Here is a 15598-nt window from a genome sequence, read left to right as displayed (position 1 = left end):
AAACATTCATACATTGATTTGCAGACGCAATTAGGAAGGGAACGTCATTCCTAATTGCGACTTGCAATTCCTAAATAGCGAGTTGCAAATAAATTACAATTTAGGGTCGTGCATCTGGCCCTAAATGTCTTATTTATGTGACTGTCAGCAAGAGTCGAGTGAAAAGTCTCATGGGCCTTGTTAATGTACACGTTAAGAAATGGTTTATTTTGACAGGGCGCAGTGTATGTTCTGCACTGATACAGCCAGGCTGCAATGATCGGCCTGAAGACATGTTTGCACTGGCACTGTTGTGGATCGCACAATAGGTGCAGTCGTTCACTAATGGCATTAACTTCCTGGCCCTGGGAAAATGTTGGACCATATACTACGGACTTTTACTAGGGGTTTTCAATATACCTATTTGGGATGTTAAATATACCTACTAGGAGTTTGCTAATGAAGCCACATTTAAAGGGGAGCACAGGCTCTTTACTACCGGTTATTAGGGGTAAAGTGCACATAGTTCTAAAGTCAGCAAAAATATAGGTCCTACAGTAGGTGAAACATCTGGGATGACCATGCAGAAAAGGCAGATTTCCTACAGATACCAACTCATCAGTTTCCTTATCAGCTTCGGTAGCAGTCCCACCAAAGGCAGAACGGATGTGTATGGATTTGTTCAGATGGGGGTACATGTGAGTGGGGTATAAAAGGGATGGATACTTCACGATCAATAGATTCTGGCAAAGAGTCGGCAACAGTTTCCTGCATAACCAACAGCGCTGTCTGGTGTTTCATGCTGACTGACATAGGGGAGACCATTACAAAAATGGGGTGACCCAGTAGTTAAGGACCTGGGTGTAATCTTGATACAAAAAACAATGGTCCTAAACCAATTATTGACACACCAGAGCAAAAGGCACTCACTTAGTTATATCATTCACTCAGTAACGAGCTAAATAGGAAAAGGATTTTTTGATAGCTCACAGTATTAAATATAACATTCCAACATAAAGAAGACAATATCCAAAATCTAAATCACCATACATTTATTTTCATTTAAGGCAATTTAAGTTTCTGTAATATGTAACACAAGGTTGCTCCAGAGGGAACGTGCATGAAGCAAGGGTGCTGAAGGGTGAATAAGTGAGTGAGAGAGAAAGTTGTAGAACGTAGTGGCAAAAAGATTTTTTAAATTCACAAGGGGATCGGTTGTAAATCACCGTCCAAGAAGAGCCTGGTCACGTTCACAAATTATAAAGATACATTTATGTATTTAGAACACAGAAACCAATTAATGGTATAGCACGTAAGAAAGTTGCGTTATGATGCGGTATGGCCACGCCATATTGCTTTTTAAAATTACTTTGAGCGATGTAGCACAACAGGTTACACCGCTGCGCAACATTTAAAAAAAAACAAAAAACAATGACGAAGCCGATAGGTCTCCCATAGGCGAAACCTATTGGCTTTGCCAATGCTTTTTTATATTCTTCCTGTCCAGATAACAGACAACGGTCAGATGTACATTTTATACTTGTGCTTGTTCCGCTGTGTACATTGATTGCCAATTCTTCCCCTCATTACAGTGCTGATGGCTTCTTTATTATCAGGGGGACTCCAGTGATTCTTTGCTGTGTTGCTTTCTCCATTCCTGCTGATATCACGAGTACTAGAAGGAGACTATTCCAACAATTAGAAACGCTCTCCACCCCAAACAGTTCTACACTATTAGTGGCTCTTTTGTATATCAGTCTTGAGTTGGAGAGTATTACTCAATACCTTCAGTGAACCCCTAGATCTCTTACTCTTGTTTAAATACCTTAGCATGTTCCTTTGAAGCCAGATCACATGGCTACCTATGTCTGCATATTAAGCACACGCCCATCGGATATGGGCTCGAAAGGGTCTGCGGGGGACGCAGCTCAGCAACGGGGCTCAGCTACCCATTTTTTTAGGTCTCGCTAAGCCAGCACATGCGCTGCTTCGCGAGAAATTTAGTGTGTGGGTTTTCAAAGTGCTGCCACAGGCTTTTGGTGGCCTAGCGCTTGCGTTCACGCGAGCGTGCACGCGCGCAGCCGCCATCTGCCTCCCTTCCAGTGCGATCACTGCTCCTCCTTGCGATCGCGATCACTTTCGCTTACACCGTGATCGCGATCACTTTCCCGGCCGCGCGACCGTTACTTTTACGGCCGCGCGGCCAATGCTTGTTTATTATATTTCCAAACACTAGTGGTGTTTTTGCACAATTTCCATGTTGCTTTTTGATATGTAGAAGTAATGAAATATGTACCACAAGAGTCAAAATATTCTACATTTAGTGTTCAAGGGAATAATACAATGACCCTAGATGTGGTAGGCTACAATGTGCAACGCTTCTTTACATTTTAATAAAGCTGATACTCGAATCTAAGTGTCGTCACTAATCATTTTATAACATATTTACAAGGGTAGTTATTTTGACTCATATGTATGGCTAGTAAAAGGAAAACACTTCTTGAGCCAGTATTTATAGACTCCCAGGAGGAGTATCAGATTCATTTTAAACTTTGTGCGGCAAAGTCACATTCAAATTCTATTGAGAACACCACAAAGGGGCGCATGATGTCATTTTACAAATACTTATCTTACCATCACCATTTAATATGTAAAGTGGCATTCACACATCATGCCTGCTCTTACATATGAAATTTATTTATACAGCACCGAAATACACTTTTGGGCAACTGGGCACTTTACAGTTTGAGCAGTGTCATATTTAGAGGAGAGTAGGTTTGTGAAAGAGGCAATACCAACAACATAAATGAGGGTGCAACCCTGAGAGATGGCCAGAAGCAGGGAACCCCTGATGTAAACGAGGTGAAAAGGTGTGCCTGCAATATGGCAACTCCTTCAATCAGAGATAGGTCAAATGTCTCATTCTTCAAAATGTTTCCACCTTTGTCACATCAGGGGTACTGATCCAGATGCTGTCAGAGCAAGGCCAAGCTTTTCTGAACTGAGGCCGGGTACTTCGACGCATACGTCATTCTTTTGGTTTGCAAAGCTGCAATGCGAACGTGATGCGACTTCCTAGCCATTGTAGGCGCAGCATTCCTTGGGCAACCGTGGTCCTGCTTTCTGGTTTTAAAATGGCAAGAAAGAGGATCTACAGACTGTTCCATCCTTAAGAAACTGAAATCGAACTTTGATCCACTCCTGATGGCTGCGTCACATATAGGAGCCAGAAAGGAGGGGGCTCTCCTTCAGCACTGCCTTTACTTGTGCACTTCTAGCACACTGCAGGGCCCGTCTCTGACTAAGAGATGGGTTTCTAAAGCGCACTCACCTCTGCCAGGACGTATTAAATAGAGAACACACACACTTGCAAACACCACACGGTATTTAACACAGAAGGTTCTTCAGTACTGAAGGCACAAGCAGGCTAATGTCGGGCATTCCTGAAAACCTATAACTGTGAAACAGAAACTCCCTACTCAAGAGCGAAAGATAACACCTGCAGTGGAGTTTCACTTGAACATGCCTTTGTGAGCTCAGTATCCTCACATCTATAAATAAACGTACACGTGTTAAGGGTTTCCAACTTATATCCTATCCTTGAAATGCTTGCTAAAAGGTGAACGGCATTCCTGTATGTGTAGTAACACATCTTTTGAACAATAAACAGAATTACTTATTCGGTAACAGTCTCGAGTGATAAGCGCGCCCTTCCACAGGCATATCTAGATGACACCCTTTCCAGAGACACGCCCCTACAGGGTTTGAAAGAAAGGAAGCAAACGGGTGCCTCAGCCAAGTCACACCGAATGGGCTTTGCACTAACCCTGGGCGTAGTTTGTGTAGTAGCGCTACGCTTAGTAACGTGAAGTGCACTTCGCACTATGCGAGCTACGCGTAGCACTACGCGAACTGCGTAGTAGCCTGTTCGGGGATGATTGCACAGTGCCGGATGCTTGTCCGCACTGTGCAATCATTGAAAACGGCATCTCGCACAGTCCGAGCTGTCGTTTTCTGCCACTCGAGTAGATTTTTACTCAAGCGGCAGCTTTCTCAACGTGGACTGGTAGTTTGTCATCGCGAGCGGTCGCGAGCATACGCGACCACTCGCAATGAGAAACCTGACCTCTCCGCGTTGAGAATCTCGCCGGGAGGTTTATTTTCCACGCTCGCGATTGGCAACTTGATGTTGCTGATCGCGAACGAGGAAAAAGTCTCGCGGGGATGTCATTTTGCTTGCTCGCGGTCGCCTACTTGACGTTGAGGACCGCGAGCAAGCAAAAAACGACCGCTGCACTATGCTACGCTACGCGTGTTTGCACTGTGCTACGTGCAATTCACGTAGTGCGAAGTAGCGCAAACTTCGCAAACTACGCGAGCGTGGCGTAGTGCTTTGCCCAGGCTTACTTTGCACCCCATTAACGACTAGTGCACCCCACTGCACGCCGTAGGCAGAATGGTCACGATTAGTAAGTAAATAATTCTCGAGGGTTGTTCGTTCCAGGATTTCACAATTCGGCTAAGGACCCTGACACTAGCCAAAGTGGTTCTGCAGTAGAGCACACCCTGCAACAGCCTGTGCTCTGGATTTTGTGTAACCATTGATACTTACAAGTAGCGTGGAGTATAAAAAAGCTTTTTACTTTCTTTATTTTTTTTTAAATTTGCTTTTCATAGTCGTACAATATTCCAGAACACACAGTAATGATACATAAATGCATGGTCTTTATGCCAGTCAAAACAAACAACAAGCATTGGCATAGCCAATAGGTCTCGCTTTTGGGACCTTATAAGTATTTAGTTATGCAGCACAATATCCTTGGTGCAACAACATTAACTGTTGCATGGTTAAACACTTATAAGGTCCCAAAGGCGAGACCTATTGGCTATGCCACTGCTTGTAATCCTGGTTCAACTGATTTGCACTTGATTCTCTTCCTCGCCCACTTCACTAGTTTGTTTTCCTGCTCTGGCGTTTGCAGCCAGTGGACATTAACTGAAGATTGGTACATTCGCCATATATGGCTGTGTGATCGGAGATGGAAAAAGATGTGTATGCACTCTGCTTGGGCTTGTTATCTCAGGTTTTTGTTTGCTTGTAGCTCCTTCCACCATCTAATAGTTCCTCCCACTCACCAGATTTTCCTCAGTCTCCTGGTTTCCGATCTGTTGTCTCTTTGCAAGAAGGTTTTCCCATTGTAAGATAGTATTGTTCTAAGAATTATTGTTTCTATTTCAGGTTGCCCAGCTATCTCATCTGTTTTTGCACTAAGCATAGAACCAGAGGAGGAGAAACGAGAGGAAAAGAAGCATTTACAGAAAACGCGCAAACCCAAGACGTGGACCTCAGGTGGGTGGGAACCGTGTGATATTGATGCCAAGATGGCAGCCAATGAGTCAGCGGGAGACAGAAGCAGACAGAAAATATACCATTACTTTTCTAAGATTACCTCTGGTGACTATTACCATGACAAAGTGACCTCTTCAACACCTTATTTCATTTGCCACTACACTGTGCACCATTGCCTTGTGAAAAGATAAATAATATTTATTTATTTTAATTATATTAAATATATTTGAAATGCTCCACAATTCATTTTGTTTACTTTGATTTAATTAATATAAAATAATTATTCATTTTCGTTACTAAGGAATAATGTAGGAGCTACAATTTAGGGAAAGTAATTTTAATTTAAGAAAATTAAATGGTATTTAAATACAAATAGTTACATATTCTTCATACCTTTGCTGTAAAGATAGGATTAAGGCAAAGAAGACTCCATTATTCAATTAAAATGGTTTAATAATTAAAAAAAAACAAGTATTTAATAGTAATACAGAGTAAGATCAGTGTTGGCCATTACTAATGAGGAAACGAGACAAGGTTAAAGTGGAAAGGAACAGCAGACAAGGTGATGCCGCGGAAAGGAATAGTATTAACGAGAGGAGCGCTGAAAGACAGACTGAGAAACAGAGAGAGGAAGAGAGATAAAGAGTGAGGGAGGCAACGTGAGAAAGAGTGAGATAGGGAGAGAGGAAGAGAGGTTGAAAAAAGAAAGGTGAGAGAGGAAGAGAGAACGAGGGGGCAAGGCCGAGAGAGGGGCTATAGCAAATTAATACTAGTTAATGGTAACAGCATACTGTTATTTTTCTAATCATAACGAATGCATTTGCATCATTGTCTTTAAAGCAACCGATGAGCCACATACCACACCTCCTGTATCAATGATTCTGACAGATGGAAGAGAATCCTTCCTGCAGGACCAGCAAGAGCCTTTGGAGAGAGGCACAGGTAGGGGTAATGGGACATCAATGAGGGGAATTGGTTCATATGAATCACCTTGAAGAATTATAGGTCAACTTATTCTGCTCTTCCCTCAAAAAAGTACATGCTTTCTGGTGAATACATATTTCTGCAGATTCTTCACCTTAAGAATTTCCTCTCAGGTGTAGAACGTCTCTCGGAAATGTGCTGTAGTGGCTCTCAAGGGCTGCAAGGTGGCGTCATGCTGGTCTCATTTCCTGTTTCTTGTGTATCATTCAACAAGATCTGGAGTACCATCTCTGTGCTTCACCATTAACATTTTCCGTGCCTTCAACATTGACTAAGTCGAATTTCTCTCTGAAAGTCTCAGGGTTCAAATCTGGTCTTGAGATCGAATGTCTTTATCGAAGCCATACAACATGTGCATGTGGTATCATGGGTCTAACCGTGGAACGAAGTCCTGGGATTTGTGTTCCCTGATGAAGCCAGAGGCCATCAGGGAGTGAGAGGCCTAGTTATATTTGGTCAAGGCCCAAAGGGATAAGCCAAAGCTACAGGTATGTTTCCAGAAAAGGAATGAGTTCCCAAAACATCTTCCCACAAACAAGCACCATATCAAACAGAAATCCTCCTCTTCCTTGAGGAAAGGATCCCGTTCACACAACTGTTCGGGGTTACGGGGCCATTTGCTGACACCAGGCTGCTCCACAGAGCTGATTTCGAAGATGCGATGATCGAGCTCGAATTTCCTGATCGTTCCGCTGACCCTGCACAGGTTGAGGCACCTTGAAAGAACATGTTGGACATCTTTAGGGTGGTGCCTGGTGCCCTCTGGGGCATTCCCCAAGGGCTGACCTACCCCAGCCTGGTGACACTGGCAGCTCCTACTATACGGCTCCAAAGGCTATAGCCTTGACGCCTACAAAGAAGTCACAGATGGCATCATCACCTGTCTCTCTGGCGCGTTGCTCATTAGCCGACGGTGCTTAAAGCTTACCCATCAATTCTCCTTTCTCAGACATGCTTGCCCTGCTGTAGCAGCATTCACTATTCCCACGTCATAATAGGAGCACTCTTCCTATGTTCCAGTTCTCCATTATATGTGTAGGAAGCTGGCTCTGATATATAGTGTAAAGAGTCCAGGGGTTCTCTTACTAGTGGACAGGGCTCGCTATTGAATCTCAAAGTGCTTTGTTAGAGGGTAGTGTGGTCGAGCAGCCTCAGGCTTAAAACAGAGGAGTGAAAGACAATTGCAAATACACACAATGATAAACGTCGCATCCGACTCAAAAAGGAGATCCACACCAATTTATAAAAATAGCAAATATCTTTATATATGTTTAGGCATCAGAGAAAAATAGTTCAGGTAAGTAAGTTTTTTAATATACATTCTTTTCACTTTAAAAAGTGGACACTGCAATTTCAGACTTCTGCAAAGTTATCCTATGGATGGAAGAACAAGTTCTGCAAACAGGTACAGTACATCGACTTACAGGACCAATCTCCAGTTTTTATTGAGTGGTGGGCAACGTCCAAGGAAGGATCAACAGTACACCACCAGGGGTACAGGAGTGGCTGGATGCAGGGTGGAAAAAAGTGTCGGAAGCCCAGTAGGTTTTAATGGGGATCAGTGTGGGTTCATCAAGACGAGATGTTTGGTAACAAACATCCCTGTTTTGAGTGAAGCCGTCATGAGCGCGGGAACTCGTTTTCACCAGTGTCCAGTCCATGGGCCAAGATGGCTTCCCTGGTCACTTGCACTGCCAGCAATGGGGCTAACCATGCTGATGCGCCCACACATATAATATTACGCACCCTGCCGTAGGGCTGTGAGGCCTTCTGTAGGGGTGACTTACATTATATGCAGGGTAGGGGACATGGCACACAGGGACGAGTGTCATGTCATGTTTTCACTTTTGTCTACACCAAGATATGCGGCCTGCAATGGCAGTCATGCATGTGCTTGGTGAGGGATCCCTCAGGGTGGCGCAAGTGGTGCTGCAGCCCTTAGGGACCTTCTTTAGTACTTCAGGCCCTCGGCACCAGGGCACCATTTACTAGGGACTTACAGAGGGTGCTAAAGTTTTGCCAATTGGAGAAACAATTGTACATTTTTAGGGCAAGAGATCTGGCACTGGGGACCTGGTTAGCAGTAACCCAGGACACTTCGGTCAAAGTTGCATCTAGTACTAGGCACAAAGTGTGTGTTGGGGGGGGGTACTGCAACAAACACCCAGTTTCCTACGATATGGTAGTGCTTTCTCATGAGCTACCTTAATTCTATGGGCTATAACTGTTGTACGCTTTTGTTTAGGTTGGGAAGTGCAGTAAGATATCCCCCTGTCATGTAGGGTTCCCTTAAAAACATCACAAACTACAGAACGCTATAATATGAATTCTCTAATTTCTGCAATCAACACTTCGTCTTGAAGAAGCCTTTTATCAAATCACCTTACAGGGCATTTGGTAATTGAAGAGGATATTGGAAAATCGTTCAGGTCACAGTTTGAATCTCGATGATATACGAATGATTCTCTTAGGATTACTTGGTCTCCAGGGATCGATCAGCTCAGTCACCACCATTTGTGGTCCTCCAGAGTTTGTTTATTTTGCTTTCTATCCTCAGAAGATCAGTCAAGAGTAGAAGAATGCAGACACTGTCAATCCCTCGCATTTATGGATTCTTTAGTCAGTGCAAGAAAGCCATTAGCAGACTAGTCAAGGCACCTGGAGCATCCTTTATCAGGCCATGAAAGCTAGCAAGGGTGATGCCACCGAGTTGGGCGAACGAGTAACACATACCCATTGACCTTTTACATCTGGGCCTGGCTTCAGAATGTTTTTATCTTTAACCCTTTTCTAAAATAACCACAACTCTGTACGAGCTGCTTTTACAGAACCATAAAAGTCAATACCTCACATTCAACAAGAGATATTACCAGTATGCTTTGAGTTCTGGTAAACTTCATCTCTCACAGTACTACCACAACCCAGTTTTGGCTACGCGTTCTCTCATAATCTTTTGCCTGCTTTGGTTCCAGGTGGTTATTTGTATATACTTTACAAAAGAAAACACATAATCCTCTACATGTTTGTATCTTTGTTGTTGCCTCAATGCTACATTCATTTCATTATCGCTTGAAATTTTTCTTGATTTTTCAACTTTCCAACCCGCCCGTCTCCCCACAAAAGGAGGATTTAATTGCTGCTGTACACGCAGTAAATCAACAAATTCAGACTTTGTCCAAGACGAATGCCTTCTTGTGACAAGCAGTGCCCTCGAGGGCTCCTGGTAAGGGATCCTCCTTTAGCAGGCTCAGGGGAGCTAACAATGACTGCTCCCCCAGCGTCTGAAAGTATACATGAAAGTTTTTACCATTCAGTTGACCTTTCAACCACGTCAATTTAACAGTGATATATCTAAGGTAGGATTTAGAATAAGTTACCTTTCTGGGAATGCTTTCACTTGGCCTCTCCATTTGTGGCAGGAAGTGATCGCATACTGGATAATTTGCAGCATTTCTACAGAGCTTTAAAAATGTCTTTGATCATCGAGGCTCTGTACCTCTGGGGAAGCAGCACTTGATCTACATCAAGGTTCACGAGACGTGCTTACTTATGTGACCCGCCAGTAGATAGTTATAGTTAGGACCTATTTTCCATAGAAAATTCGTAACATTCTATTCCCAAAAACGTTGGCGCTGGTCGATGCTTCTTCGCGAAATTTTCAAAACTCGTGGAGCGCTCCGGTCCGCTCCTATCCTGAAAGTTTCGGGGTGATTTGGCAAGCAGGGGCCGAGAAAAAAGGGAGGTCCCAAAACGTGTTTTCCCCATGCAATTTCTCATAGGAAACTTAAGCCACGGCTACAGCCCGTACTGCTGAACGGAATTACACCAAATTTGGCAAAAAGGTAGTTCTTGGTTCAGAAAGAACCCTTTTTTTTAAATGGTGTAAATCCGTTCAGTAGTTGCTGAGAAATTTCAAAAGTAAAAACACATATATATCTAGAGCCGCGGGATCCTCCCGAGCACGAGCTTTATGCTAATTGGCTGTCAACACTCCAAACCAGGAAGTGTTGGCAGCCATCTTGAGAAAAACATAAATGCAAAAAACAAGAAAAGGGGGCAGGGTAGAATCACCCTGACCCCCTAGGCCTGCTCAGGGGGTCCCACAAGGACCCCCAGGGCCCAAAAAAGCAGTAAAAAAAACAAACGGCAACATTCGCGCACCGAGTGCGAATTTCGGCCGAAATTTAAAAAAAAACAAAGCGCTGGCTCCCGCGCTTCGTTAATATTTAGGCCCCGGGTGGGCCAAGTCCCGGGGGCAGAGAAAAAAAAAAAGTGTTGGGGTCCCCAATCCCCCCCACAGTGCCCCGGGGACCGCCACCCCCGGGGCTTTTTTTTTTTAAATAAATGTTCCTGTGTTGGGGGGCTTGAGCCTCCCCCACACGCCCCAGGAACCGCCACCTCCCACTAAATACTAAGTATTTAAATTGGGGGGTCTGTTTCGGACCCCCCAGGGACCACCACCCCCCCGGGGCTTTGTAAATGTTGGGAGGGGGGCCGCGCCCCCCCCCCCTCCTGGAGCCCTTGATGGCCCTGGGGACAGCCACCCCCCAGGGCCGGCTCCTGCAGTGTCTCGGGGTGTCCACCCCGGGACACTAGTTTACTATGGCAGGGCGGGAGCCTCGCGGCTCCCGCCCTGCCATAACAAAATGCTTTCGTTTTTGGAAGAGAGAGCAGGAAACCTGCTAGGCCGCACCCCTTTTTACACCACTCTGCAACGCAGCTCTGTGGCGCTTACTGGAGGTACCTAGTGGGCTAGTTTGAGCCTAGGGACCCTCAGGATTCAAGGGTACTTAATCTCCCAACTTAAAATGGCCACAGGGCGCGTTTACACAGTGGCGAAGGGAGGGGACAGGCCTGAGGTGACGCGTGCAAACATGCCCTGTGGCGCGTTTTAAGTTGGGGAAATAATTCTCCTTCAACCCTAAGGGCCCCTGGGGGCCAACTAGCCCACCAGGTGCTTAGAGTCACTGCACTGCGTTGCAGAGAGGTGGTCCAGGCCGTCCCCCTTTTTATACCTCTCTGCAGCGCAGCTCTGTGGCGCTAACTGGAGATCCCTGGTGAGCGAGTTGGACCCAAGGGACACTCAGGATTCAAGGGGACTTTATCCACCAAATTAAAATGGCCACAGGGTGTGTTTGCACACAAGTCACCTCAGCCCCCCCCCCCCCTTCACTAGTGTGCAAACCCGCACTGTGGCGCGTTTTAAGAGGTAGTTTTAATCCCCCTGCCCTATTATGTACTAGGGGCTTACAGAGGAGGCCATTCTAATCAGAGGGGTACCCCAACGCATAGTGTTCCCTAGTGTATGTAGGTGTTCTAAGTGTCTTTTAGCATAGCACTGGCTCTAGGATCACTCGCCTTGCACTACTCTAGTGACCCATTCAGCAACATGTACTAATACATTCACTGCGCGAAAACCCAACCACTTATACATTCACCCAGGCACTCTCCTTGCAGTACTCTAATCATTCAGTCAGTACCCAAGTACTCATGCAGTGAGCCAGGCCTTAGCACATGGACTGCTTCAAACACCTATCCACTATGCATGCAGTCCTCTAACCACCTACACACTTGTCTTTCACACCTTCAATTCCCCAGTCAGTATCTATACACTCCAGCAAACACCCTGTCACTCCCCTTGCACTCCTCTAGTGACCCATTCAGCACCATGTACTAATCCATTCACTGCGTGAAAACCCAACAACTTATAAATTCACCCAGGCACTCTGCTTGCAGTACTCTAATCATTCAGTCAGTACCCAAGTACTCATGTAGTGAGCCAGGCCTTAGCACATGGACTGCTTCAAACCCCTATCCACTATGCATGCAGTCCTCGAACTAACCAACACACTTATAGTTCTGCACTTGTACATTCACCATACACTACTAATGCATGTTTTCAGTCAATTAAGCTATACACATACATTCAAACACACTTTCACACATTAACATACAAATATAGTTCTTTCTTTAACCAGAAAAGTTAGTTCTGAGACAAACTTTTTATTTTCTTCTTTTTTTCCTTTACATATTTTTTGTATTTTTATGAATGATGTTAGGTTTTTGGTGTTTTTTAAAAACAAAAAAATTAAAAAAGAATGAAAAAAACAGGAAACTTCAGGAATTAACAGCCATTCCCAACAAAAAAAAAGCAAACAAAAGTCTAACAACGATGATTTTGTTGCGCCGCACACACTGCTTCAACAGACTGCTCTCCATAGGATATTAGTTTGTTGCACTTTACGCAGTGCTGCTTCAGTAGAGCAAATTCAGGGCGTATGTCCGGTGGTGATGATGTAGAACTGCCAGAGGTACCAGGCACTGCAGGTGGAGGGTTCTGTTGTGCTCTCCTGCACTCCTCCCGAGCCAGATTCACTGGATGCAGAGTCTTCAGTAGCTTATACATCGAGGAAGTACCGCAAGAGTATTTTTTCTCAGCACTACCTCGGGACAAGACACGCTCACAGATCTTGCAGGTTACTTTGGTGGCGTTCACTTTCTTCTGCCCCTCCGGAAAGGTGAAAAACTTCCACACCACCGATACTGGCCTTTGTGGGCGTGGAGCTTCCGGTACAAATTCTTCCTCTGAAGAATGTTCCTCCTGTTCCTGTGGCTGTTGTCCTGAAGCCATGATGTTGGTTTTATTCTCAAATACACCCAAAAAAAAGTAATGGGAATAGGTTCTTCCAAGCTCAGAGATCACTCTCCAAAGAAGCTCAAAGAAGAATGATGGAAATGGGTGGGGTCCTTCAATAGTTAGAATGGGAAATGTTATGAACCAATCAAATCGTTTTTTTTCAGGTCACATGGGGTCTGCGCACCCTGCGCACAGGCAGCACGCACCCAACACGACTTCGCGAAATTGCATTTAAAAGTAATATAAGTTTAATACAAGTAAACAAATATTATTTTTATGAATAGCTTGTATAATGTCTTGCCCTAATATGTATATTAAAGACGTATATATATAATTTTAGACATAAAGAATTTCGCGGGAGTCGCGCACCCACCACGTCAAACAAGTATATGACGTCACCCGGAAGTGCGCGAATGTCGCGTACAGTAACGCGCATGTGTCACGAATGCGCGGGAGCTGGAGTCGCGTACCGGTCGCATAGCGATCGCGCACATCGCAGAAAATACGCACCCGTCGCACATCCTACGCGGACTCTTCACAACATTTTTAAATGGCGGCTAGGTTCCGAGTAGTGATCAAGAAAGGTACGCTTTGGGTGCGTGACTCCCAAAAAAAATGTGGAAAAAAGAAACAATAAAGAAAATAATATAAATATATTAAAATAAAAATATAAAACTAAAAAAAACAATAATTCAGTTTCAATATTTTAAAAAACATTTGTATTTCCATTTATTTTAAAAATATATAAAGTAATTTAAAAAATATGTGAAAATAAACAGTTAAAAAACTGTAGAAAATCAGTATAAAAAAACACATATAACTATTATTACATTTAAAAATTATCATTTAAAAAACCTTTGAAATTCACTGAAAAAACCATAGGTTTCAGGGCTGTTATAGTTAGCTGGACATTTCACTCGTACAAAACCATTGAAATTCCTCCGTTATAGTTAGTTCTGCTAACTATAACTCGCGCGCCCGCAATCCACTGCTGATGATGTCACATATTACATCATTCATGACATGGTCAGTGACATCACTGATGACATCACTGATGACATCTCAAATGACATCGCTGATTACATCATCGACGTGACAATCAGATACACCTCACCATACACTAGTATATCCTTTCATCACTCACTGTAAAATACAGAGTACCACATTTGAATCCATTGACACACCAATACAAGTTTCTAAAAACCCACTCAGTGATTCCTAGATCTACACACACATCTAATCACGTACCTATAGATTCACTCATACATGCTGTCAATGATCAATAGAACACTATCAAATATACTTATACACCTATATCAACATTACACACCAGCACACATCCTATTCACTTATGCAGTCATCCTACTCACTTATGCAAACAATGGATCATACTTACATTTAGTCAGCTACACACTTATACAAACACCACTTCATGTATTCATATCGATAGTAACTCATACTTAGTGTGTTATAAAATCACTATTACAAGTATACAGTTAGCCATATAGTCACTCATACAATCACTGAGTCTTATGTATACTTATTTATATACAACTGTCACATACACTGCCTTTTATTTTTCTAGTTTGTTGGACGTGTACCATTGAGAGATATATTTGCTCATCACCACACCCATAAAGATATTCACTCACCCAAACATCTGTTATATGCAGTCTTAACCTCATATACCTACTGAATTAAATATTCACACATCTTTGGGCAGTCACACACCCCCCACCGAACCACACACACATTCACTCTCCCATACAAATACTCAGTTAACTAATCAATAACTAATATAGACTTTCACGTAGCTAGTAACCAACTGGTGCAGCAGTTTACACAACAACTGACAAAGTGATACAGATATTCACACTATTTAGTCACTATCCAATATATTTAGTGAGACACTATAAATTAGTCAAGTAAACAGTCAATCACACTGCTACTAAATCCTCCATCCAGATATTTATATATCCACTCATTCTTCAATGCAGATTGCTATATATATAATACATATTTAAACAACGAACCAAACCACATTCACTGGATGATGTCATCAGTGATGTCATTTGAGATGCCATCAGTGATGTCATCAATGATGTCACTGACCATGTCATGAATGATGTAATATGTGACATCATCAGCAGTGGATTGCGGGCGCGCGAGTTATAGATAGCAGAACTAACTATAACGGAGGAATTTCAATGGTTTTGTACGAGTGAAACGTCGAGCTAACTATAACAGCCCTGAAACCTATGTTTTTTTCAGTGAATATATATATATATATATCTCCCCTTTGGTGCCACTGGCAGAGGCTTGTGGTGCAAAAGTTATTTCTTACGCTGACGACACGCAGCTCCTTTTCACCTGCGACAAGGGAGCGGCCTTTCAGGATGAGAAGATCAGTACCTGCCTCTCGAAGGTGTTTTCATGGTTGAGGAGGAACCAGTTAGAATTCAACCCAGAGAAATCTAAAATCATCTTTTTTGGCTCCCCGCCTGTGGACGAGTGGATACACTGGTGACCCGCGGATATGGCACCTCCTTTCTCCGCTCAAAACACTGTTAAAGATCTGGGCATCATGATGGAAAGCACTCTCTCGATGAGCTCTCAGGTCCAGTCGGTAGCAGGCACCTATTTTGGGC

The 15598-nt window shown here is 43.6% G+C and overlaps 1 protein-coding gene across 1 annotated transcript in view; it reads left to right on the top strand.

Annotated features, from left to right (window-relative positions):
* The window catches only part of LOC146797213 (uncharacterized), a 118958-nt gene that overhangs the window by 82428 nt on the left and 20932 nt on the right, over positions 1 to 15598 (top strand). Inside the window, exons 7-8 of the mRNA XM_085624171.1 lie at positions 5219 to 5329; positions 6170 to 6271. Coding sequence (XP_085480297.1) covers positions 5219 to 5329; positions 6170 to 6271 — 213 coding nt within the window. The remainder of the gene's footprint in view (positions 1 to 5218; positions 5330 to 6169; positions 6272 to 15598) is intronic.

Source organism: Triturus cristatus, chromosome 9 (genome assembly GCF_964204655.1).
Source record: "Triturus cristatus chromosome 9, aTriCri1.1, whole genome shotgun sequence".
NCBI classification, from domain to species: domain Eukaryota; kingdom Metazoa; phylum Chordata; class Amphibia; order Caudata; family Salamandridae; genus Triturus; species Triturus cristatus.
Note: the sequence above shows the minus strand (reverse complement) of the source record. Positions and strands in the feature narration are given on the sequence as shown.